A 25,523-nucleotide genomic window follows, 5' to 3' on the forward strand; every position below is an offset into this window, starting at 1 on the left:
GAGCCTCTTAAAGAAGAAGTTCCAGGTCTGTGAGCCAGAAATCTTGCTTGTTTGTAGGTGACCAAATAGTTATTTTCCACCCTAATTTGCAAATTAATTAATTAAAAATCCTACAATGTGATTTTCTGGATTTTTTTTTTCTCATTTTGTCTGTCATAGTTGAAGTGTACCTATGATGAAAATTACAGGCCTCTCATCTTTTTAAGTGGGAGAACTTGCACAATTGGTGGCTGACTAAATACTTTTTTGCCCCACTTTATATGCCTACAAAATCCCTGACTTTGTGCAAGTGTACCTAGAAGAATTAATGCTGTTTTGAAAGCAAAGGGTGGTCACACCAAATATGGATTTGGTTTTTAGATTGTTCTTCTGTTCACTCACTTTACATTTAGTTAATTGATGAATATAATCTATTAATAGGTCTATTTTTGAAAGCATTCTTACTATACAGTACTGTTTCACACTTGTCTAAAACTTTTTCACAGTACTGTGTGTGTGTGTGTGTGTGTGTGTGTGTGTGTGTGTGTGTGTGTGTGTGTGTGTGTGTGTGTGTGTGAGATATATATATAATATATATAGTTGCTTCACACACACAGAAAGCATCTTCCTAATATTGAGTTGCACACACCTCCCCCTTTTGCCCTCAGAACAACCTCAATTCGTCAGGGCCTGGACTCTACAAGGTGTCGAAAGCGTTCCACAGGGATGCTGGCTCATGTTGAGTCAAATGCTTCCCACAGTTGTCAAGATGGCTGAAAGTCCTTTGGGTGGTGGACCAATCTTGATACACATGGGAAACTATTGAGCATGAAAAACCCAGCAGTTCTTGACACAAACTGGTGTGCCTGGCACCTACTACCATACCCCGCAACCTGGTCACAGTGCATTTGGTATTATTCTGTGCATTAACTAAACGGAGTGTCTCGGATTTGTTTGTTTTGTATGGTATGTATTCATTTGTGGATATCCATCCATTTCATATGATGTTACGAATTACAATTTGTGTGATATGTTACAAATTGCAATTTGTTGTGGCTAATGCTAGCTAGATGGCTAACGCTAGCTAGATGGCTAACTTTAGCTGGGTTAGGGGTGAGGGTTGTCCGTAATGATATTTGAACACGCTACCTTTTGGGTTACTAGACGTTTGGGTTATACACCGGCCCAGCCACCCTCCATTTTTGCATTAAGTAACCTGTCTTATGTAACCATACCAAACGCTAACATACCATGCTAATTTGAATGTCATAAATCTTTTGTCTTGTCCATTCACCCTCTGAATGACATACAAAATCCATATCTTAAGGCCTGAAAATCCTTCTTTAACCTGTCTCCTCCCTTTTTCATTTACACTGATTGAAGTGGATTTAACAAGTGACATCAATAAGGGATCATGGCTTTTACCTGGTCAAACTGTAAAGGAAAGAGCAGGTGTTCTTAATGTTTTGTACACTCAGTATATTTTTGTACACTTTTTGAGGGGAAGCGAACTCAATATACTTTAAAATGACTAAAATCAGATCTGTATAGAAATGATAATGGACCTATATTCATAGAGTTTCTTTACTGCCCAGCTTGCTAATAATCACTGTGCACCACTGGCGACCGGTGGGAGGACGGCTAATAGTAATGGCTGGAACGGAATAAATGGAATGGTATCAAACACATCAAACACATGGTTTCCAGGTGTTTAATACCATTCTATTAACTCCATTCCATCCGTTATTATGAGCCATCCTCTACTCAGCAGCCTCCTGTGCTGTACACAGTCAATGGACCTACATTCATACAGTTTCTTGACCCTCCAGCTCACTAATAATCACTAGACAGCCGGGGAGCATAAAAAAATGCAACAAAAAAAAGATAAATAGACCACTATTTTTTTTTGCACATTTTGACGGCAAGGAAAAACACATTTTCAGTGTGGCCCTCCGGGGCAAAATGAGTTCGGACACCCCTGCATTAAAGTTAAAGACTGATTTTCCCTTCCAATCTTCCTCGGGAGACTTCCTCCTTGAAACATCTTGACTGGGGGTTGATGAGTGGCGAAAGATTGACAGGTTGCACCAGTTGGCCCAGCTCTTCTTGCGTAACCAACATGTGACACACACACACCATTAAGAGGCTAATGAAAGTACCCAACCGTGGACTAACACCGCCTATAGAGGACAATGATGATCTCCTGCTCATCTCCCCTTCAACTATTAACCCTATCCCTCTTGTCACAAACCAATGTATAGAATTTTACATGATCAATTGAGTAATAGTAGTAGTGATTGACTTAATAATGCAGTTGAACAAGATCTTTGAATACACAAACATGGGGGCTCGGTTAAATGTATTTTTTTTAAAGTATTTAAATCTAGCCAGTTTTGTGGACATCGTATAGGTCTCCTGTCGAAATCACTCTCAAAAGCCCTTCCATAAATGCATTCAGAAATAATTAAGCCCCAAGCACCAGCCTACACCAATCTTACATTTTTATAAAAGCCAAGGAATTTGGGGCCCATATAATGTTCCGGCCATAGCCTATTTCATTCAGTCTTTGTCAGTCAGCCATCTGCCAGACTGCCACGGCACTGTAAAGCTGCTGGACACTTTCGCTCAGCCTGCTTTTTTTTAATGGAGAATGTGAGCTGCATTTTTGCGCATGCCCATTGAGCATTGGAAGCCATGTTGAAGTTTCAGTGGCTGGCTGTGCTTTTCTGACGCTGTATGTTTTTAGGTTTGTTTTCTTCCATTTGTAGTATTGGTGACGCTCAACCATACCATTCGGAACCATAAATTGGAGTTCTGAAGATGAATTCCTGCGTCGACCTATCCAGGCGCAATCCGCAGGAGGATTTCGAGCTAATTCAGCGGATAGGAAGCGGGACATACGGAGATGTCTACAAGGTAACTGCAGCAATAGCAGCCAGTAGCTAACTTGCTTAGCTATGTTGATACATTGTTACAGTAAAAACAACACGCACGTTACATTCATTGTTACGACAGAGTATTCAAACTTACCTAATGACACACTAGAAAGCATTACTACGGGTTTGACACTAAAAACCTGTCGCTCAAGTGCTGGTGAATAGCTTTGCTTGGAGCGGTGGAAGGTAACCCTCCCTGGCCAGAATTCCATATCGCAATAGCGCCCAACAGATCATGCCTCTCGTTCTGTTTTGATCAACATAATTACACAACCCGTGGTCATTTGGGGGAGGGGAGGGGGTTACAATGTTGCGTGCCTTTTTGTTAGTGTCTTTATATTGTGGTAGAATATCCCCGAAGGATTCAGTCTGGTTCCACACAACAGACAAGGCCCAGCGCCTACAGGCTCAATCGGGCAACAAGGGAAAGCTATGAATATTCAAGTTTAATTACATTTTAGCCCTAAAAACAGTAAATTGGATTCTATTTCATGAACACAATGACACGGTTTATGTTTTGGGACTTTGCAATACTTTTTGTGTCAATTACCGTCTTTCCTTTTGTTGCTTAAACCATTCACTCCTACTTGTTATAAATTAACCACAATATTGTGGGAGGCAGTGACAACCATTACAGATTACATCTTCAAACACTGATTCATTATGCAGGTTCAGTCAAATAAACAACTGGAATATTTCGCTATTTGTCTACCTTGTATAATCTTCACTTCACCCAGAATAGGCCCATTAACAATCTTGTTGACATGATGCAGGGATGGGACACACCAGTCCTCAGGGGCTTGATTGGTGTCACGCTTTGGCCCCAGCTAACACACCTGACTCCAATAATCAACTAGTCGTGATCTTCAGTTTAGAATGCAATTAGTTTAATCAGCTGTTTGCTAGAGATGGAGAAAAAGTGTGACACTACTCTGGCCCCTGAGGACAGGAGTTTCCCATCCCTAGTGGTTTGTCAAAGTATTTCGAGTATTGGATGACAGTTCATTGGATTAAAAGGAATTTGAAGAAGGCCTACAATGTAGGCCTTTGTTTACAGTAACCAATAACTAGACAGAGCATAGACTATGACCCTATCAAATGTAGCCAACAGATGAAGACATTTTAGCTTAATGGCATTTGCCGCGCTATGCTTTTAAGAATGGAGTTGTTATCCCCTTGATCATAGTGAATGCATGTGAAATGTGTGCGGCACAGCTCGTCAGCCATGGTCTAGAATGCAGTGGTCCTGACTTCCTATGCGTGTGTGTGACTGTGCGACCCATTGTTTAAGACTGATCCTGTAAAGGAAGAGGTAGAGGAGAAAGCCTGGTCAGACCCTCAGCTGGATGTGTTCACAATCAGACCTTGCAGAACCGTCTGCAGTGGCCATCCTGTTTGGACCAGGATTGTTTTCTTCTAGTTGTTTGCTCATTAGAACTGTTGGACATAAGCCCAAACTCACTTTTGGCTATCTTCAGGCATGTTTCTTGTCTTTTTGTAGCTATTCTACCAGTGCAATGTATAGTAACAGCCTAATATGTTTTACATTGGATCCACAAGAAAACACAACACACTAAAACCTGCTAAGCCAAGCATTTCTCCTCCCATAAGGCAATGAAGTTGCTCATACACCCTCAGTGTGGTTCGCCACTGTACTTGTTAAGATATAATGATTTGCGTGGTGTGCCAATTTAGACCAGTACTAAGTGTGGACAATGGGGAGAGAATCAGGAGATATGACAGGGTGGCGATATCTGCCTCCCGTCCAAATAAGAATGTGTTTGTTGTGGGCTACAGTGCGTCACTGTTGTCTTGTCAGCTGTGTTGGTCAGATAGCCGTGCTTCTCTTTCAAAGTGTCACCTCATTGTCAATTCCATTCATTAAGATGTTATAAAACATGCATTAATTAGGTTTTTAACCCCCCCCCATAACAGCATTCATATATTTGAATATCGATGCGGTAACATCATGTAGGACTGCTGTGTTCTACTGCCCTGGTTCCATGCTTACTGTTTCTGTTTAGGAGGTCAGAAGTTCAGTAAGATTTTTTGGGTGGGGTTGGATTGGGAGCAGGGCATTATAAGGTTGGCAGTGTAGACCATTTAGTTTGTTCTAAGCAGGTTAATTGGCCTGTTGTATGTGAATGACAGGGTTAGAAGGTGAGACACACAGTAGGGGATTGTTTTCTTTGGGTTCCTCAGGAGTTTAGCATTTCCTTCTTTTCGGAGCGTGTGCCTCTATTCACACACTGTTCTAACGTAGTGTCCACTTGTGAAGCGTGGGATAAGAAACTTCACAGCCCAGTACAAGACTGGGAAGAGGCTGTTTTGGTTAGGCCATTCATCACGGAGTGAAGTGCTGTCAGAGAGTCTATTGAATGCTGTCCATGTACTGACCACTGAGATGTCTGATTGGATGTGTGTTCATGCTTTGTCCTAAGTTGCCAGTGCACGGTCCATGCTTTTAATATATCCTCAGTCTTAACTTGACTCGCTGCTTATTGTTCTGGCCATCCAGTAGGTGATTCCATAGGTCTATCTGCTTGTTTTTAGGATCTAGGTATTAGGCCTAAACATGCATTAGGGAGGAGAGAAACTGGAAACAAGTCTCTTGCGCGCACTCACACACGGCTCACTCCCCACCTGCCGCACACACCGATGCTCTTGTCTTGCTTGTCAGATGGCATTTGTCTCCAGCCCTTAAGTGTTCTCTGTGGGGTGTGTGTTGGTGGGAGGACAGGTGGAGCACTTTACAGGCCCTTCTCACTCAGATCACCTGTTCTTTTTCAGGGTCTAGGGCAAGGAGGCCTATATATAGGTGTTTAAGATGTGGTGGTGCCAGGCCGGGGATATGGCTTTTTAAGTGCAATTGTTATTCATTAAGTTTAAAAGTGCAATGGTTGGGTGCTTTCTATTTATTTCCATTAAAGTTATGTTTGTTTGGCTCATATACATTTGTGGTCCAATGACTGACTGATGTGTGGTTGGCTCCTGTTTCTGTAGCAGATAGGGGGAAAGTTCAGTGACCCAGTTTTCCCAGGATAAGCCTGGGTTTTAAGGCTGGCTGCCTGAACTTAGCGAGGGAGCCAAACTTGCAGCCTGGATTTGATCCCTGCGTGGAATGAGCTCACAGACGCTGAGCATTATGGCTCTCGGTCCAATGGTCCCCCACAATCACAAGAGATACAATAACTTAAACCTTCAAACTTACTGAGACGGTTTATTGAAAGCTCACAGCCACAAATATGGATGTAGGCCTAGATCTAGATACTCAGCCCAGTGCAGTTCCACATTTTGAATGGCAATATTCATACGTATTCTGTAGAGAGAGACCAGGAAAAAGAGGGTAAACCAAATGCCTAACTGTTATTCATTTCGGTACGCTTCATATTCGCCATGTGTTCAGTGCCCAGCTTGGCAGTGCTCATGGCGTCGAGCCTCCCACACAAAGCACCATGTTATGAACCGTCATACCTTGCGCCATCACTGAAAAGGCATCACCAGTGGAGGGCCAGACATCTACGAGAGGGAGAGACCTAGAAAGGGAGGGAGGGAAGTGGATTTTAATCCAAGGATTATCCTAGTCCTACTACTTCACGTCTATGCAGCCAACAGTAGGGTTAAATTAGCCTGTCAATGGGAAGGCTCACAGTCAACAAAGGCTTGTGTAACCTATAGGCCCTACATGTGTCTTGTGTTTTCAAGTGACTCATCTGCCAGGGACAAGTGGTAGCAGGCCTCGGCTGGGCAGAAATATTAGGCCTATGTTTGCCACATAGCTACGTCTTTGATTACAGACTACATTTTGTGTTCTCACTCTGCCTTCAACAGAGAGGTGCTTGTCCCTCTGGCTTTAGGATGTAAACCTGGTGTGATGGGTGTGGATCAGAAAGTCTGAGCTGTAGCTTAAAGTCCCAGTACAGTCAAAAACGTGATTGTCCTGTTTTATATACAGTTTATTAGGTACTCCCATCTAGGTACTGGGTCGGACCCCCTTTGGCCTCCAGAACAGCCTGAATTATTTGGGGCATTCCTCAAGGTGTCAAACGTTCTACAGGGATGTTGGTTCATGCTGACGTAATGGCATCACGCAGTTGTTGCAGATTGGACGACGGTACATTGATGCTGTGAAACAACCGCCCGTTCCATCTCATCCCATAGATGCTCTATAGGGTTGAGGTCTGGGGACTGTGCAGGTACCTCCAAATAAACTGAACTCACTGTCATGGTCCAGGTGATGTTTGTCCACTCCTCAATTGTCCAGTGTTGGTTATCATGTGCCCACTGGAGCCTCTTCTTCTTGTTTTTAGCTGATAGGAGTGAAACCTGGTTTGGTCGTCTGCTGCAATAGCCCATCCGTGACAAGGATCAACGAGTTGTGCTTTCCAAGATGCTGTTCTGTATACCACTGTTGTTCTACGCTGTTATGTTGACCTGTTCAACCTCTATCAACGAGCTGTTTTCGCACACGGCTGCCGCTGACTGGATGTTTTTTTTGTTTGTCGCACCGTTCTCTGTAAACTAGAGGTCGACCGATTATAATTTTTCAACGCCAATACCAATTATTGGAGGACAAAAAAAGCAGATACTGATTAATCGGGCCGATTTAAAATAAAAATAAAATAATAATTATAAAATAAATAAATTGTAATAATGACAATTACAACAATACTGAATGAACACTTATTTTAACTTAATATAATACAGTAATAAATTCAATTTAGCCTCAAATAAATAATGAAACATGTTCAATTTGGTTTAAATCATGCAAAAACAAAGTTTTGGAGAAGAAAGTATAAGTGCAATAAAGCTAACGTTTAAGTTCCTTGCTCAGAACATGAGAACATATGAAAGCTGGTGGTTCCTTTTTCCTTCAATATTCCCAGGTAAGAAGTTTTGGGTTGTAGTTATAGGAAATGTAGGACTATTTCTCTATAGCATTTGTATTTCATATACCTTTGACTATTGGATGTTCTTATAGGCACTTTAGTATTGCCAGTGTAACAGTATAGCTTCCGTACCTCTCCTCGCTCCTACCTGGGCTCGAACCAGGAACACAACGACAACAGCCACCCTCGAAGCAGCGTTACCACGCAGAGCAAGGGGAACAACTACTCCAAGTCTCAGAGCGAGTGATGTTTGAAACGCTATCAGTGCACACCACGCTAACTAGCTAGCATTTCACATCTCATCTTTACACCAGCCTAATCTCGGGAGTTGATAAGCTTGAAGTCAAACAGCAGAGCTGCTGGCAAAACGCACGAAAGTGATGTTTGAATGAATGCTTATGAGCCTGCTGGTGCCTACCATCGCTCAGTCAGACTGCTCTATCAAATCATAGACTGAATTATAACATAATAACACACAGAAATGCGAGCCGTGGGTCATTAATATGGTCGAATCCGGAAACTATCATCTCGAAAACAAGACGTTTATTCTTTCAGTGAAATACAGAACCGTTCCGTATTTTATCTAATGGGTGGCATCCATCAGTCTAATTATTCCTATTACATTGCACAACCTTCAATGTTATGTCGTAATTACGTAAAATTCTGTCAAATTAGTTTGCAATGATCCAGGCTGCCCAAACGGTTGCATATACCCTGACTCTGAGTGCAATGAAAGCAAGAGAAGTGACACAATTTCATCTGGTTAATATTGCCTGCTATCCTGGATTTCTTTTAGCTAAATATGCAGGTTTAAAAATATATACTTCTGTGTATTGATTTTAAGAAAGGTATTGATGTTTATGGTTATGTACACGTTGGAGCAACGACAATCCTTTTTCGCGAATGCACACTGCATCGATTATATGCAACGCAGGACACGCTAGATAAACTAGTAATATCATCAACCATGTGTAGTTATAACTAGTGATTATAATTGATTAAGGTTAATGTTAGCTAGCAACTCTTCTTACTACATTCGCGTAACAGGCGGGCTCCTCGTGAGGCAGGTGGTTAGTGCGTTGGACTAGTTAACCGCAAGTTTGCAAGATTCAATCCCTGAGCTGACAAGGTAAAAATCTGTCGTTCTGCCCCTGAACAATGCAGTTAACCCACCGTTCCTAGGCCGTCATTGAAATGTGTTCTTAACTGACTTGCCTAGTTAAATAAAGATTAAATAAAGGTGTGGGAAAAAAATAATATATATATTTAAATCTGCACAATCGGCGTCCAAAATTACCGATTTCCGATTGTTATGAAAACTTGAAATCGGCCCTAATTAATCGGCCATTCCAATTAATCTGTCGACCTCTACTGTAAACCCTAAACATTGGCGTGCGTGAAAATCCTAGGAGGGCAGCCGTTTCTGGCATGCTGATCTGGCAACAACGATCATACCATACTCTCACTAAAGTCACTTGTTTTGCCCAATGTTCAATCGAACGGTTGCTGACTGCCTCGATTCCTATCTGCTTTGTATAGCAAGCCAAGGCCACCTGACTCCCTGTCTGTAGGAGCGGTCCCTTATAGTGAATGAGGTGGTGTACCTAATGAACTGGCCGGTGAGTGTATATTTCTACACTGACTTTGGAATAATACTGTGAAAATTATGATAATGCCCTTTTAGTGTAAGAGCTGTTTTTGAAAAGACTGCATGAAATTTCAGCCTGTTTTGGTGGGATGGAGACATTACCAGGCGGTACATTAATTGATCGACCAATAATCGAGTCCCAAACCTCTGCCAATGACTAATGGGTTTCCTCTTCCCACTCAGACCACTCCCAGACGGTCCAAGCAAAATTCTTGCTTGAGAAATTGCTCTTTGCTAAGAAGCTATTTTTGTTGATTTAAATCAATCACAGTAAGCTTCTTAATTGTTACCAAGAAATTATTTAATTGTTACCCAGAAATGCATATGGCCTTTTTAAGGTGATATTCGCTCATAGCCCAGCTAATGAACCTGTAGGTTTAGACCACAGAAACCTTTGAGACTACAGGAGGTTGGTGGCGTCTTAATTGGGGAGAAGGGGCTCGGGGTAATGATTGAAGCGGAATAAAGAGGAATGGTATCAAATACATCAAATGCATGGTTTCCAAGTGTTTGATACAATTCCGTTTTCTCTGTTCTGGCCATTTATTATGAGCTGTTCTCCCCTCAGCAGCCTCCTGTTGTTGAGACACAGGACACACACACACCTTTCACACCTAATTTACTCTTCTCTCTCCCCCTCTCGAATGAGTGTGCTGTGTTTGATGTCTTGCTGCACTTTCAGATTTTGCGTTCATGTTCATGGGATCTATAGATTAAGGTGTAGGCTGGCAGTTAGCATGCCTGCCAACATTGGCCTCCACTATAGCCTCTGCAGTCCTCTGCCCTGCCAGCTAGGCCCATGTCTACTTTGTAGCCCTCATACAGCTCTCTGCCTGGAGTGTCGGCCTGCCGATTTCTTTCCCTCCCAGAAAGTGTCTCCTTTTCCATATGTTAAATGCCTGGTTTTCCATGAACCAAGTTCCCAGATTTCCATGGACCACGTCCCTTTTTTCCCCACACTTTGTACTCCTTTTTTCCATACCATGATGAGCTCCACTGGCTTCATGAATATTGCAGGGCTGCTGTCCTGAAGCTGGTCCCCGATCACAGCTAGTCAGTTGTAACGCTCCCACCACAACGGCCACCTCCTATATTTAGAATGGACCCACTGCCGGGAAAAGGCAAGTTGGCATCTGCAGTCTACATCAGTGTTCCGTGTATCTACAGTACATGCCTGTCGATCTCAGCATCGGTGATATGTGGCATAGTGTAGATCTTGCTGGCTGTCTGTGGAGCTTCTTCTATTGATCAGAACTTGTCTGTTGAAATAGTTATTTCTTTGCCTTGTCTTGTCCTCCCATGGGTGTATGGCGGGCTCTCTGTCTTTCCCTGTCTCGCTCTATCCCTCTCGATCTTTCCATCATTGCTTCTCTCAATGGTGACATCACAACTAAAGCCTTTTTAGTCAGCCTGCCAACTATTCTGGGATGCTGGAGTAGTGCAGTGTTTCATATCTATGAATATGGCTTTGTTCGTTATGCTCAGTGAGCCCTCAGTGTTTGTCTGAATCTGAAGGCTGGTGAATCTAATAAGGCAGATGTTCCATGACTGGTTTCAGCTCAAAATAAGGGCCTTAATGAGAGGTTAAATATAATGTCACATGGCTTCTGTGTATGTCAGTCTTCATACTTTCTCATACCTGTCCTAGTAGACAGGCTGTTCTGGTGTATCCCCATTCTGTCTGATTATTAGAATGTTTCTGTCTGCAGTTTGAAATAGGCTATTCTGTCTGGGAGGTCTGTCCAGACGGGGTGTTGATCCATATAATTAGAATTGCGGTTCTCTGTCCAGGCTGGGTTTTTTATCGGTCTCTAGTATATAGTCTCCTGAACCTAGCTGTCAGACCCCATTTAGTCTCAGGTTCAGTCAGATCAAGTCTTTCACAGACACCATGTTTATCATTCTCATCCTCTTCTATCCATGCTGTTACTGCAACGTCAAGGCTGCATTTTAATGTCCTGACTCCTGCATACAGGTGTCTTTCCAGTAGTGTGTCCCTCAGTGGTAGAGGCTTCAGTTCAGGAACAGGTCGGTGAATAGTAAATGCCAGTGAGATGCAGCTTAACTTACTGTAAGGGTGACCAAGGAAAATGGAATGTTGAGTGACGGCCTTTTAACAAATGTACAAACCTCAAACAAGATGTAATCTCAGACCAGAAGACTATATGATATACACTACCGTTCAAAAGTTTGGGGTCACTTAGGGCATGTACTTGTTTTTGAAAGGAAAACTTTTTTTTGTTGTACATTTAACATAACATCAAATTGATCAGAAATACAGTGTAGACATTGTTAATGTTGTAAATGACTATAGCTGGAAACAACAGATTTTTAATGGAATATCTACATCGACGTACAGAGGCCCATTATCAGCAACCATCACTCCTGTGTTCGAATGGCACGTTGTGTTAGCTAATCCCTGTTTATCATTTTAAAAGGCTAATTGATCATTAGAAAACCCTTTTGCAATTATGTTATCAGAGCTGAAAAATGTTGTTCTGATTTAAAGAAGCAATAAAACTGGCCTTCTTTAGACTAATTGAGTATCTGGAGCATCAGCATTTGTGGGTTCGATTACAGGCTCAAAATGGCCAGAAACAAAGAACGTTCTCCTGAAACTCGTCAGTCTATTCTTGTTCTGAGAAATGAAGGCTATTCCATGAGAGAAATTGCCAAGAAAAGCAAGATCTCGTACGATGCTGTGTACTACTCCCTTCACAGAACAGCGCTGGCTCGAACCAGAATTGAAAGAGGAGTGGAAGGCCCCGGTGCACAACTGAGCAAGAGGACAATTACATGAAATTGGCCTGTACTGAAGAGCTCAGTGACTTTCAATGTGGCACCATCATAGGATGCCACTTTTCATACGAGTGAGTTCATCAAATTTCTGCCCTGCTAGAGGTTCCCCGGTCAACTGTAAGTGCTGTTAAGCTCACAGAACGGGACCGCAGAGTAGCATGTAAAAGTCGTCTGTCCTTGGTTGTAACACTCACTGCCGAGTTCCAAACTGCCTCTGGAAGCAACGTCAGTACAATAACTGTTTGTTGGGAGCTTCATGAATTGGGTTTCCATGGCTAAGCAGCCACACACAAGCCTAAGATCACCATGCCCAATTCCAATCGTCGGCTGGAGTGGTGTAAAGCTTGATGATATTGGACTCTGGAGCAGTGGAAACGCATTCTCTGTAGTGATGCTTCACTCAGACAAATCTGGGTTTGGCGGATGCCAGGAGAACACTACCTGCCCGACTGCATAGAACCAAATGTAAAGTTTGGTGGACAAGGAATTAGGGTCTGGGTCTGTTTTTCATGGTTTGGGTTAGGCCCCTTTATTCCAGTGAAGGGAAATCTTAACACCACAGCATTCAGTTACATTCTAGACGATTCTGTGCTTCCAACTTTTGACAACAGTTTGGGGAAGGCCCTTTCCTGTTTCAGCATGACAATGTCCCCGTGCACAAAGCGAGATCCATACAGGAATGGTTTTCTGAGATCGGTGTGGAAGACCTTGACTGGCCTGCACAGAGCCCTGCCCTCAACCCCTTCAAACACCTTTGGGATGAATTGGAATGCCGACTGCGAGCCAGACCTAATCGCCCAACATCAGTGCCCGACCTCACTAATGCTCTTGTGGCTGAAAGGAAGCAATGTTCCAACATCCTAGTGGAAAGCCTCCCCAGAAGAGTGGAGGCTATTGTAGCAAGGACCAACTCCATATTAATGCCCATGAGCAGGTGTCCACATACTTTTGGTAATGTTGTGTGCCTGGTATAGCAAGGATAGTCTACTCCACAGGAGGTTGGTGGCACCTTAATTGGGGTGGATAGTCTCGTGGTAATGGCTGGAGCGCAGTCATTGCAATGGTACCAAATACATTAAACACATAGTTTGATTCCATTCGTGCCGTTCCAGCCATTATTATGAGCCGTCCTCCCCCAGCAGCCTCCACTGGTCTATACTGTAGTTATGGAAAAGGTGGACAATATACTGTGCTTTGTTATAGGAAGGATAGGATACACCCCAACAGGCTCAAACTTGGTACCAGGGTTTAAAGTAAACCACCAGTGCTGATGAGGGTGACGGTGAAGTCTCACTCAAGTAAGGAGTTGAATCTGTTGCAAAAGAGGGGATGAGAGAGAACTGACTCTGCTGTCTACAGTTTGTGCAGACTCTGTAAATGCCAGAGCTCTGTGGAGGAAATATTTTTCCACCCAACGTTCTGAGGCCACATACTTTCTTAACTATGTGTAATATGGTATTCCTCCCACCACACAATTCCTTACACCACTATCCCACTAATATCACTAATACTGTGCATATTATTATTATTTTTTAACAGGTCTTGCACATGTTATGCTCATGTGTTGACTTTAATTATGGTTACAGACTCATATTTTTAAGAATAGGAAGTAGGTCTGTAGTGAATAGCCTAAAGATGTGTTATTTGTAATTGTAAATAGTGTGGTATTTCTAGTAGTCCAGTCCCTGTGGTTCTGTTTGTTCCCCCTCTAATCTCTCGTCTGGGCCAGATCTGAGCCGTCGTACTGTGAGCTCCACCTGGAGACACGAACATGCACTCTTGTGTGTGTGTGCCAGCGTAGGTGCATGTTTTTGAAACAGTTCTTGCCATAGAATAAGGAAGTCTATCTCCTCTTGTTTTAAATATTCTAATTTACACAGGCAATATAGCCTACCACAAATAGGCTATGGATTTTAATGTAAAGCCATGTTTTACTTATGAGTCGTTCAATGTCATTTCAGCAAGCCATGACACCTACCATCACAGATTGTTCTGAAATCATTTCTGGAGTAAGAAACATATGAATTCCTGTGACCATTGTTTTGTTGACATTTTAATTGATCTGAGAAATTGATTGCCCCCACATTGACCTTGTTAATTTATAGTATTCACATAATATTCAATAAATATAGTAACCAACATCTGATTTGGACCAAACTTTTTCCTACCATTTGAGTAAGACATGAGGAATTCAATAAAATGGTCAATAGCCACCAATGGACCCCCCCCCCCCCCCCCACCCAATGCCAATCCCACCCCAACAACCAGTATAAAGTATCAGTTCTCTATGTCTAAGTATACTGAAGAAAAATACGGTATGTAAAATGTAAAGTGTTGGTCCCATGTTTCATGAGCTGAAATACATAAAAAATCCCAGAAATATTCCATACTCACAAAAAGCTTATTTCTCTCAAATTTTGTGCACGAATGTTTGTACATCTGTCAGTGAGCATTTCTTCTTTGCCAAGATGATCTGCCACACCTGTCAGGTGGATGGATTAAAAAGCTGATTAAACAGCATGATCATTACACAAGTGCACCTTGAGCTGGGAACAATAAAAGGCCACTCTAAAATGGACAGTTTTGTCACACCACACCGCAGATGTCTCAAGTTTTGAGGGAGTGTGCAATTAGAGGAATGTCCACCAGAGCTGTTGCCAGAGAATCAATGTTAATTTTTCTACCATAATTTCTTGGCGCACCCATCCCGTTAACGGGATCATTTTCGCCAACATCCGCTGAATTTCAGAGCTTCAAATTCAAATTAAATTACTAAAAATGTGATTTCATGGAAATTAAATAAGTGCAATATAGCAAAACACAGCTTAGCTTGTTGTTAATCCACCTGGCGTGTCAGATTTCAAAAAAGCTTTTCGGGGGAAAGCTATCCAAGCGTTTATGTTAGGACATCTCTCTCAGCAGACAAAACATTACAAACAGCTAGCAGCAAAGTAGATTGGTCACGAAAGTCAGAAAAGCAATAAAATGAAACATTTACCTTTGATCTTCGGATGTTTGCACTCCCGAGTCTCCCAGTTACACAAAAATGCTCATTTTGTTCCATCTAGATTATTTTTATATCCAAAATGCCTCCATTTGGTTGGCGCGTTTGGTTCAGAAATCCACAGGCTCGAGCGGTCACGACGGGGCAGACGCAAATTCCAAATAGTATCCGTAGCATTTTCAATAGGAGTGAGAGAGAAAATGTCTGCTCCAATCTGCTCACGCATGCAAAACTCTGCTGGCACCCAGCCATCCAATGACGAGATGTGATATTTTTCACTAATTTTTCAGAATTAAAGCCTGAAACTATGTCTAAAGACTGTTCACACCATGTGGAAGCCATAGGAAAAGGAATCTGGTTGATATCCCTTTAAAGGGAGGGAAGGCATGCAATGGAACAGAGAGGTTTCAGGAAAAACAGCACTTCCTGGTTGGATTTTCCTCAGGTTTTTGCCTGCAATATCAGTTCTGTTATACTCAGACAATATTTTTACAGTTTTGGAAACTTTAGTGTTTTCTATCCTAATCTGACAATTATATGCATATTCTAGATTCTGGGCCTGAGAAATAGGCAGTTTCATTTGGGTACGTTTTTTCATCCAAACATCCATATGCTGCCCCCTACACTCGAGGATAAGAGAAATGTCGTCGTAGAGAATTTAGCAGTACGTCCAACCGGCCTCAACCGCAGACCACATATAACCACGCCAGCCTAGGACCTCCACATCTGGCTTCTTCACCTGCGGGATCGTCTGAGACGAGCCACTGAGACAGCTGATGAATCTGAGGAGTTTTTCTGGATGTAATAAAGCCCTTTTTGTGGGGAAAAACAAATTCTGATTGGCTGGGCCTGGCTCTCCAGTGGCTGGACCTATGCTTTCCCAGGCCCACCCATGTCTGCGTCCCTGCCCAGTCATGTGAAATCCATAGATATTTATTCATTAATTATTTAGCCGTTTATTTAACTTGGCAAGTCAGTTAAGACAAATTCTTATTACAATGACGGCCTCCTGCGGGGACAGGGGCTGGGATAAAATATTTTTTTATTATAAATATAGGACAAAACACCCCGACGAGAGACAACACAGCACTACATAGAGACCTAAGACGACAACACAGCATGGTACCAACACGGCATAACATGGTAGCAACACAACATGGTACAAACATTATAGGGCAAAGTCAACACAAAGGGCAAGAAGGTAGAGACAACAATACATCACGCAAAGCAGCCACAACTAAGTGAGTGTGTCCATGATTGAGTCTTTGAATGAAGAGATTGAGGTTTGAGTGTTTGTTGCAGCTCGTTCCAGTCATTAGCTGCAGCAAACTGAAAAGACGAGCGACCCAGGGATGTGTGCTTTCGGGACCTTTAACAGAATATGACTGGCAGAACGGTGTTTTATGTGGAGGATGAGGGCTCCGGCAGATATCTCAGATAGGGGTAGGGAGGCCTAAGAGGGTTTAATACATAAGCATCAACCAGTGGGTCTTGCGACAGGTTACAGGTATGACCAGTTTACATGGGAGTATAGAGTGCAGTGATGTGTCCTATAAGGAGGATTGGTGGCAAATCTGATGGCCGAATTGTAAAGAACATCTCGCCGTTCGAGAGCCCCCTTACCTGCCAATCTATAAATGATGCCTCCGTAATCTAGCATGGGTAGGATGGTCATCTGAATCAGGGTTATTTTGGCATCTGGGGTGAAAGAGGAGAGATTACGATAGAGGAAACCAAGTCTAGATTTAACTTTAGCCTACAGCTTTGATATGTGCTGAGAGAAGGGCTGTGCACCATCAAGCCATACTCCCAAGTACTTGTATGAGGTGACTACTTCAAGCTCTAAACTCTCAGAGGTAGTAATAACACCTGTGGGGAGAGGGACATTCTTCTTACCAAACCACATTACCTTTGTTTTGGAGGTGTTCAGAACAAGATTAAGGGTAGAGAAAGCTTGTTGTACACTAAGAACGCTTTGTTTGCATTTTCCCCAAAATCCAGGGCCAGCTGAGTAGAAGACTGTATCATCTGCATATAAATGGATGAGAGCTTCCTACTGTCAGCTATATTGTTGATGTAAATTATGAAGAGGGTGGGGCCTAGAATTGAGCCTTGGGATACTCCCTTGGTGACAGGCAGTGGCTGAGACAGACTATGTTCTGACTTTATACACTGCACTTTTTGAGTATGGTAGTTAGCAAACCAGGCCAAAGGCCACTCGGAGACACCAATATTCCTTAGCCGACCCACAAGAATGGAATGGTCTACCGTATCAAAGCTTTGGCCAATTCAATAAAAATAGCAGCACAACATTGCTAAGAATAAAGGGCAATTGTGACATCATTGAGGACCTTTAAGGTTGCAGTGACACATCCATAACCTGAGTGGAAACCAGATTGCATACCAGAGTGAATACTATAGACATCAAGAAAGCCAGTCAGTTGATTATTGGCTAGTTTTTCAAACACTTTTGATAAACATGGCAAAATAGAAATGAGCCGATGACAATTAAGATCAGCTTGATCTCCAGCTTTAAATAAAGGATGAACCGTGGCTGCGTTCCAAGCAATGGGAACCTCCCCAGAAAGGAGAGACGGGTTAAGAAGGTCGGAGATGGGCTTGACGATGATGGGGGCAGCAACCTTAAAGAAGAAAGGGTCTGAGCCATCTGACCCAGATGTTTTCTTGGGGTCAATTTTCAGGAGCTCCTTTAGCACCTCGGACTCAGTGACTGCCTGCAGGGAGAAGTTTTGCTGCGGGGCAGGGAAAAAGAGGGAGTAGCATCGGGGGTAGTCGTATTAGAAGGGGTGGGAGATGAGGAAATGTTGGACGTGCAAGGAGGCATGGCTGAGTCAAATAGGAATCCTGATTTAATGAAGTGGTGATTGAAGAGCTCAGCCGTGTGCTTCTTGTCAGTAACAACCACATCAACTTTAAGGGACATGGGCACCTGTGAGGGTTTATTTTCCATGTCTAACTGTTTTCCAGAACGTCTTTGGGTTAGACTCACAGAGAGCAAACTGCTCCTTAAAGTAATTATCTTTGACCTTCCGGATAGCCTGAGTGCACTTATTTCTCATTTGCCTGAACGAGAGCCAGCCAGCCTGAGTATGCTTGTGCCGAGCCTTTTGCCAAATGCAATTCTTGAGGTGGAGTAACTCTGCAAGATCACGGTCGAACCAGGGGCTGAACCTGTTTTTTAGTTTTTTATTCTAATTTTCTTTATGGGGGCGTGTTTGTTATTAACCTTTCTAGCAGTGGCGTTCCGCTAGCGGAACCCCTCGACAACATTCCGCTGAAAAGGCAGCGAGCGAAATTCAAAAATATATTTTTAGGAATATGTAACTTTCACACATTAACAAGTCCAATACAGAAAATGAAAGATAAACATCTTGTTAATCTACCCATCGTGTCCGATTTCAAAAAGGCTTTACAGAGAAAGCACATATGATTATGTTAGGTCATAGCCAAGTCAAAAAAACACACAGCCATTTTTCCAGCCAAAGATGGGAGTCACAAAAAGCAGAAATATAGATAAAAATGAATCACTAACCTTTGATGATCTTCATCAGATGACACTCATAGGACATCATGTTACACAATACATGTATGTTTTGTTTGATAATGTGCATATTTATATCCAAAAATCTCAGTTTACATTTGCACCTTACGTACAGTAATGTTTTGATTCCAAAACATCCGGTGATTTTGCATAAATACTCATAATAAACATTGATAAAAGATACAAGTGTTATTCACAGAATTAAAGATATACTTCTCCTTAACGCAACCACTGTGTCAGATTTCAAAAAAACTTTACGGAAAAAGCATAATCTGAGAACGGCGCACAGAGCCCAAAACAGCCAGAGAAACATCCGCCATTTTGGAGTCAACAGAAGTTAGAAATAACACCATAAATATTCACTTAGCTTTAATGAGCTTCATCAGAAGGCACTCCAGGAATCCCAGTTCGACAATAAATAACTTTGTTCCATAAAGTCCATCATTTATGTCCAAATAGCAACTTGTTGTTAGCGTGTTCAGCCCATTAATTAATCTTCATGAGGCGCGAACACTTCTTCCTGACAAAAACTCAAAGTTCCGTTACAGGTCGTAGAAACAAGTCAAACGATGTATGGAATCAATCGGTAGGATGTTTTTAACATAAATCATCAATAATGTTCCAAACTGAGATTTCCTATGTCTGAAGAAAAGCACTGGAGCGAGAGCTAAGAAGCGCACGTCACGAGCCTGAGGCTCTTGCCAGACCACTGACTCAAACATGTCTCATGAGCCCCTCCTTTATAGTAGAATCCTCATTCAAGTTTCTAAAGACGGTTGACATCTAGTGGAAGCCGTAGGGAAGTGCAACTTTATCCATATCCAACTGTGTTTTCGGTAGGCCAAGCTTTTAAAAACTACAAACCTCAGATTTCCCACTTCCTGGTTGGATTTTTCTCAGGTTTTCGCCTGCCATATGAGTTTTGTTATACTCGTATATCATTCAAACAGTTTTAGAAATTTGAGAGTTTTCTGTCCAATACTAATAATAATATGCATATATTAGCATCTGGGACAGAGGAGGAGACAGTTCACTCTGGGCACGCTATTCATCCAAAAGTGAAAATGCTGCCCCCTATCCCAAAAAGGTTATTAACCACTTCTCTCTAATGACCAACACATCTGGATTGGAGCTGTGAACCCACACTTTCAATTGATCTATTTCAGATAATAAGCTTCTAGTGTTAACATGCAGAAAACCCAGGCTTTTACGAGAGCCGAAATCAGTGAAGCAGATATCAGAGCACAAGTCAGAATTGGCGCTAGCAACTATAGATGGGCCAGGGTGTACATGCACATTTCCAGATATCATCAACAGTAATACAATCAAGGCACAGCATAGTGCAGGGAGAGCTCATAGGACAGAGCGAGCACTGCAGTGCTGATTTATGACATTTGAATGTGCATCAGATGGCAACAAGATCCTATTTGTACAGCAATTTCATCAGGTAACATGAATACAAAGCCGGCGAGAGGTGGTTAGACTAGGATGGGAGGCCAAAAGACTATAACCAATAGTCGAGTCCTGGGTGTGGGGGGAAAAAAGTCTGGTAAAGAAAGTTCATAGTCAACATAGCATGCAGGAGTCATGAGGAAAATAGCAAAATGCACAAGAAAAAGTTTACATACACCTTAGCCAAATACATTTAAACTCAGTTTTTCACAATTCCTGACAATTAATCCTAGCAAAAATGCCTGGTCTTAGGTCAGTTAGAATCACCACTTTATTTTAAGAAAGTGACATTTCAGAATAATTGTAGAATGATTTATTTCAGCTTTTATTTATTTCATCACATTCCCAGTGGGTTGGAAGTTTACATACACTCAATTTGTATTTGGTAGCATTGCCCTTAAATTGTTTTAATTTGGGCCAAACGTTTCAGGTAGCCTTCCACAAGCTTCCCATAATAAGTTGGTTGAATTTTGGCCCATTCCTCCTGACAAAGCTGGTGTAACTGAGTCAGGTTTGTCGGTCTCCTTGCTCGCACAAGTTTTTTCAGTTCTGCCCACACATTTTCTATAGGATTGAGGTCAGGGCTTTGTGATTGCCACTCCAATACCTTGACATTGTTGTCCTTAAGCCATTTTGCCACAACTTTGGAAGTATGCTTGGGGTCATTGTCCATTTGGAAGACCCATTTGCGACCAAGCTTTAACTTCCTTACTGATGTCTTGAGATGTTGCTTCAATATATCCACATAGATTTCCGTCCTCATGATGCCATCTATTTTGGGAAGTGCACCAGTCCCTCCTGCAGCAAAGCACCCCCATGCTGCCACCCCAGTGCTTCACTGTTGGGATGGTATTCTTTGGCTTGCAAGCCTCCCCCTTTTTCGTCCAAACATAACTATGGTCAAACAGTTCTATTTCTGTTTCATCAGACCAGAGGACATTTCTCCAAAAAGTATTATCTTTGTCCTCATGTGCAGTTGCAAACTGAAGTCTGGCTTTTTATGGTGGTTTCCTTGCAGTCCTTGACTGTAACTCAGTAAAATCATGAATTGTTGCATGTTGCTTTTTATATTTTTGTTCAATGTAGTTAGGGATAGGCATTTTACTTTTTGACCAAGTACTTATTTTTTTCCGATTATTCGAATGGTGAAAAAAAAGAAGCTATTTTTAGAACAAGTAGCACTGGAAAAAAGATATGTGGAGCATTTATTTATATGCCAACAGTGAACAACAATGCCTAATTTATTGTAACCATTACAGATAACGAATCCTAATTGCCAAATTCCTCATATTTAGTCAGTAAAACAAATAAGTGCCATTTTAAGATTGATTAATTGAAACTAATATCAACAGGTTAGTATATCGTGGAACTCGATCTTCAAAAGGGTAGTAACCTCAGCAGTGTGGCACTTGCTTGTAGAAGCCGGTGGCTGTGCAATGGCATAGCCTTTTGTTAATTTAGCAGACACAACGTTCTTAGTTCCCGAGCCCTTATCACAGCCAAGACACCTATTTTCTAGTAAAAAACACAATGGAATCTAATCGAATTTAACAGCATAGTGTCGAAATGATTTGCGCCTGAAGCAGGTAGTCTAAAAGAGGTATTTCATTTGAAACGGGGCTCAATTTGGAAAGTTGAAAGTTTCAAGGTTGCAAATCTGTCTTTTCGATGTACAGATGTTTGATTTGAATTTGTCCCTTGGACTGTAACTATTCTACATTAAACACTGCATGGCGATGAATTATGGCCAGGACATCTGTTTAGTGAGTAGACTTGGCTTAGTGATTCTGAAAAATACGCTCTTTGTCTTTATAAAACTAATGCTATTGCATATTTTCAGTTTGGAACGTGTATGTTTAGGGAGGTAATAGCCTAGGCTAACCAATTGTAAATGCCACTAGCAGTTCGCAAAGTACTGTAGGGTCGTCACTAATGTTAGTTACCTCAGCCACAAAGTCATAAACCCTGCCTGTGTAAAAAATGTTCCTTCTTAAATCTGATTTAAAACCCTTAACCACACTGTTAACCTTATGCCTAACCTTACATTAAGACCAAAAAGCAAATGTTTGTTTTCATGAATTTTTACTATATAAGCAAATTTGACTTTGGCTGTGGTAACTACGTTTTTATAAAACTTGAAAAAGAAAAGGAGAGTCGCACACCCTAGGAGCTCACTATCCCCGATGAAGACAGCTTGTCTGTTGAAATGATGGTTATTCAATTATTGCATCTGAGCTCCTGTGCGGCTCTCCTTTTTTCCCCCCAAGTGTTTTACTCCGCTAACCAGCACTTCGCCTAAACAGGTGTGCGTTTCTTTCGCCCTCGAACTATGTTTTATAGGCATTTCATTCTGTAAGTGCACAAAGCACGCGTGTCTAGACATAGAGGTCAGAACGCAACTGAGTGACTGTGAGACAGAGGGGAAAGGGGATTTAATGAGTTGAACTGTGTTGCTTGGTTTCTTTTTTTGTGTCCCGCAAATGCACATGTACAAATTGAACAGTCAAAGCAAATTAACGTGGTCTTCAAGACCAATTTTAGACCAAATTGTTTTACACTATTTGAAAAATATGATATCTCAATTTGAGTACTTGATTACTCATACCCATCCCTACAAGTAGTGTGGATCTGATGCTTGGAGTATTGCTTTTTCATCCTATGTACAATATTCCCTGAGAATCTGGTGGATGATTTTTTCCCCCCGAACTTTGCCATTTGAAGTTGCTTGCACTATTTACCATGAATGGGTGTGGAAGTATCAGGTTTTGCCCACAAATCCCTCTGTTCCTGCTACTGCTACACCCTTGTATCAATTTTGCTTGTCTCTTGTGTTTCAACCTAATGTGTTTCCTTCGACACATTGGTACAGCCGGGTTAAGTGGGTATTGTCAAGAAGCAGTACAGTTGTGTTTTCGGAGGACGCTCAGCTCTCAACCTTTGCCTCTCCTGGGTCTGTGCGGGAGTTGCAGTGACGAGACGACTAACTACCAATTGGATACCACGAAAATAGGGACAAAAATGGGTGTAAAAGATCACATGAAATAAATAAATAAAATACAACAGTAGTTAATTAAATGGAATGGATGTCCTGTTCTGATTTAATATCAATGTGGGAAGTTGGTTGAATCGAGGCATCCGTGCAGTGACAAAGTGGAGATTTTTATGCTGCTATTTTTATGCTGTAAATGTCACGTTAACTTTGATAGCCCTAAAAAATAATGTCGTTACAAATAATTGCATGGCAGTCATGTTTTTCAATAAAATTAGAAAATATCTTTATACGTAGTGTGTTTTAATGACATTTCCCATTAAAGCCAACCCATTACCATTGCAAAACCACTATACATTGTTTGGGACTTTCAGCATTTTGAAGACATTTTACAGACCATAGCATTGAAACCATTAGAGCTGCAGTAGCAGCTGAGTAAGATCTATTGGTTTTCTACCCAAAGTTGTGATCCATTTAATACTCACAAGAGACCAGCAAAAGGGATAAAATGGTGTTGCAGGAACAGCGGCATTTAGCGGAACATTTTCCTCATGTCTTGTTCATTGTTAAGAAAAATGATGGTCCAAATCGGATGTTCGGGAGAATTATATGAATCTTTTGGGATGGCAGGTAGCCTAGTGTTTAGAGTGTTGGGCCAGTAACCAAAATGTTGCTAGATTGAATCCCCGAGCTGACGAGGTAAAAATCTGTCGTTCTGCCCCTGAACAAGGTGGTTAACCCACTGTTCCACGGTAGGCCGTCATTGTAAATAACAATTTCCTAGATCAAATTATATTTAAACAAAAAGTTTCAGGAATGATTATCTTACAATTTGTACAATTTCTTTTTGGGATGGAATGACCCTTATGCTTCACCATGCTGGTTCATAAAAAAGTGCAGCTCAGTCTTTATCAGTGACTATGTAACTTGCTTTCCTGTAATTCATCCAGTGATCAGTATACCTGGATGCTCATGCTGTTTTCTCTCCTCTGATGCTGGGAGCATGCATAAGGTATGTAAATGCTGCCCCCCCCGTGATTATGGTAGCTGAACTCTGACCTTGCGATTGACTTGCTCAGTGCTCCCATGATGTGTTAGCAGAGTGCTGATAGGAGCTTACTGCTTGCCCAGTCTTCATCCGCGCTTTTTGTAATGAGTGGAGTCAAGTGAACACGGTTAGGAGGAGTGACTACCCAGTGTGTGTGTGTGTGTGTGATGATTGAGAAGACTTGATCTGGATATTGCAGCACAGGGCTTGGCTACTGGAGCTACCCTGAGAGTATATGTACAGCATTAAAGGATCAGCTTCCAAGAGGGAAGGGGAGAGCGAGAACGAGACTGGTGAAGAGGGGAGGGAGGGAAGGAAAGATTTAAAATGATTGAGCTTAGCTAGCTTGAATGATGACAGGGGGCTCAGTAAGTCTCAACGCCGTTGTGCAACGTTCAGATATATTATGTAGAATAGTCTACATCAAAGGAATCAGCTCTATTCATTAGTTATAGCTGCAGGGTTCAGTATGTGGCACCCTCCAGAATATGACCTTGATGTTGAACAGACATCAACAATCAGTGTGTCATAGAGATGGAGGGGTGGGCTATGAAATTATGCATTGTCAGACCAGAAAACTAATGCGATATTGGATGTATATTACAGTGTTGATAAGATTCACCTCCTTCCTCCAAGCAGTTCCTAAATTAACTCATAATCTATTGTTTGTGTCCAGTCTTAACTGCATTAGGCCTAAGCCAGGATGGGTGATGTGGGGGGTAGTAAACTATGAATTTTGCTCATCAAGCTTTCGCAAGATTTGAATCAACTCTCTTCAGACAGAGAAGCCTGACTGAGTGGGGTTTGAAAAGACTAACACAGAGTGAGTCATCTTGCCTACTCTGGTGTGCTGTGTTGATGAGTTAGAATCATAGTCAAAGGGAGTGTTTGGAGTGGCTTAGACATTTGACATAAGGGGGCGAGTTCAAATCACTCACCATAACCAGGTGTACAGCCAACCTTGTTTTGCAATCAAAGTACGTCGGATAAAAATTGCCACGATATGCTTGATGGAAACAGCTCATTTGAATGTAAACGTTCCAAATGTTGACCAAACTATATGCATTAGACAAGGTGGGATTGTTTTGTCGTAAAATAAATTATGTGAGAAAAGCCTGTGGAAACGCCTTTTTAATGCGCAAATATTGATATAATTACCATCTAGGGCTGTGACGGTAATTGAATAACCGTGTAACTGACGGTTAAGGATTAAGACC

The 25,523-nt window shown here is 41.9% G+C and overlaps 1 protein-coding gene across 1 annotated transcript in view; it reads left to right on the plus strand.

Annotated features, from left to right (window-relative positions):
- The first annotated feature begins 2,595 nt into the window (after positions 1 to 2,595).
- The window catches only part of LOC135512238 (mitogen-activated protein kinase kinase kinase kinase 3-like), a 66,131-nt gene continuing 43,203 nt past the window's right edge, over positions 2,596 to 25,523 (plus strand). Inside the window, 1 exon segment of the mRNA XM_064934047.1 lies at positions 2,596 to 2,895. Within this exon segment, the coding sequence (XP_064790119.1) occupies positions 2,800 to 2,895 (96 nt within the window). The 5' untranslated portion in view covers positions 2,596 to 2,799.

This window comes from Oncorhynchus masou, chromosome 24 (assembly GCF_036934945.1).
Source record: "Oncorhynchus masou masou isolate Uvic2021 chromosome 24, UVic_Omas_1.1, whole genome shotgun sequence".
In the NCBI taxonomy this organism is placed as follows: domain Eukaryota; kingdom Metazoa; phylum Chordata; class Actinopteri; order Salmoniformes; family Salmonidae; genus Oncorhynchus; species Oncorhynchus masou.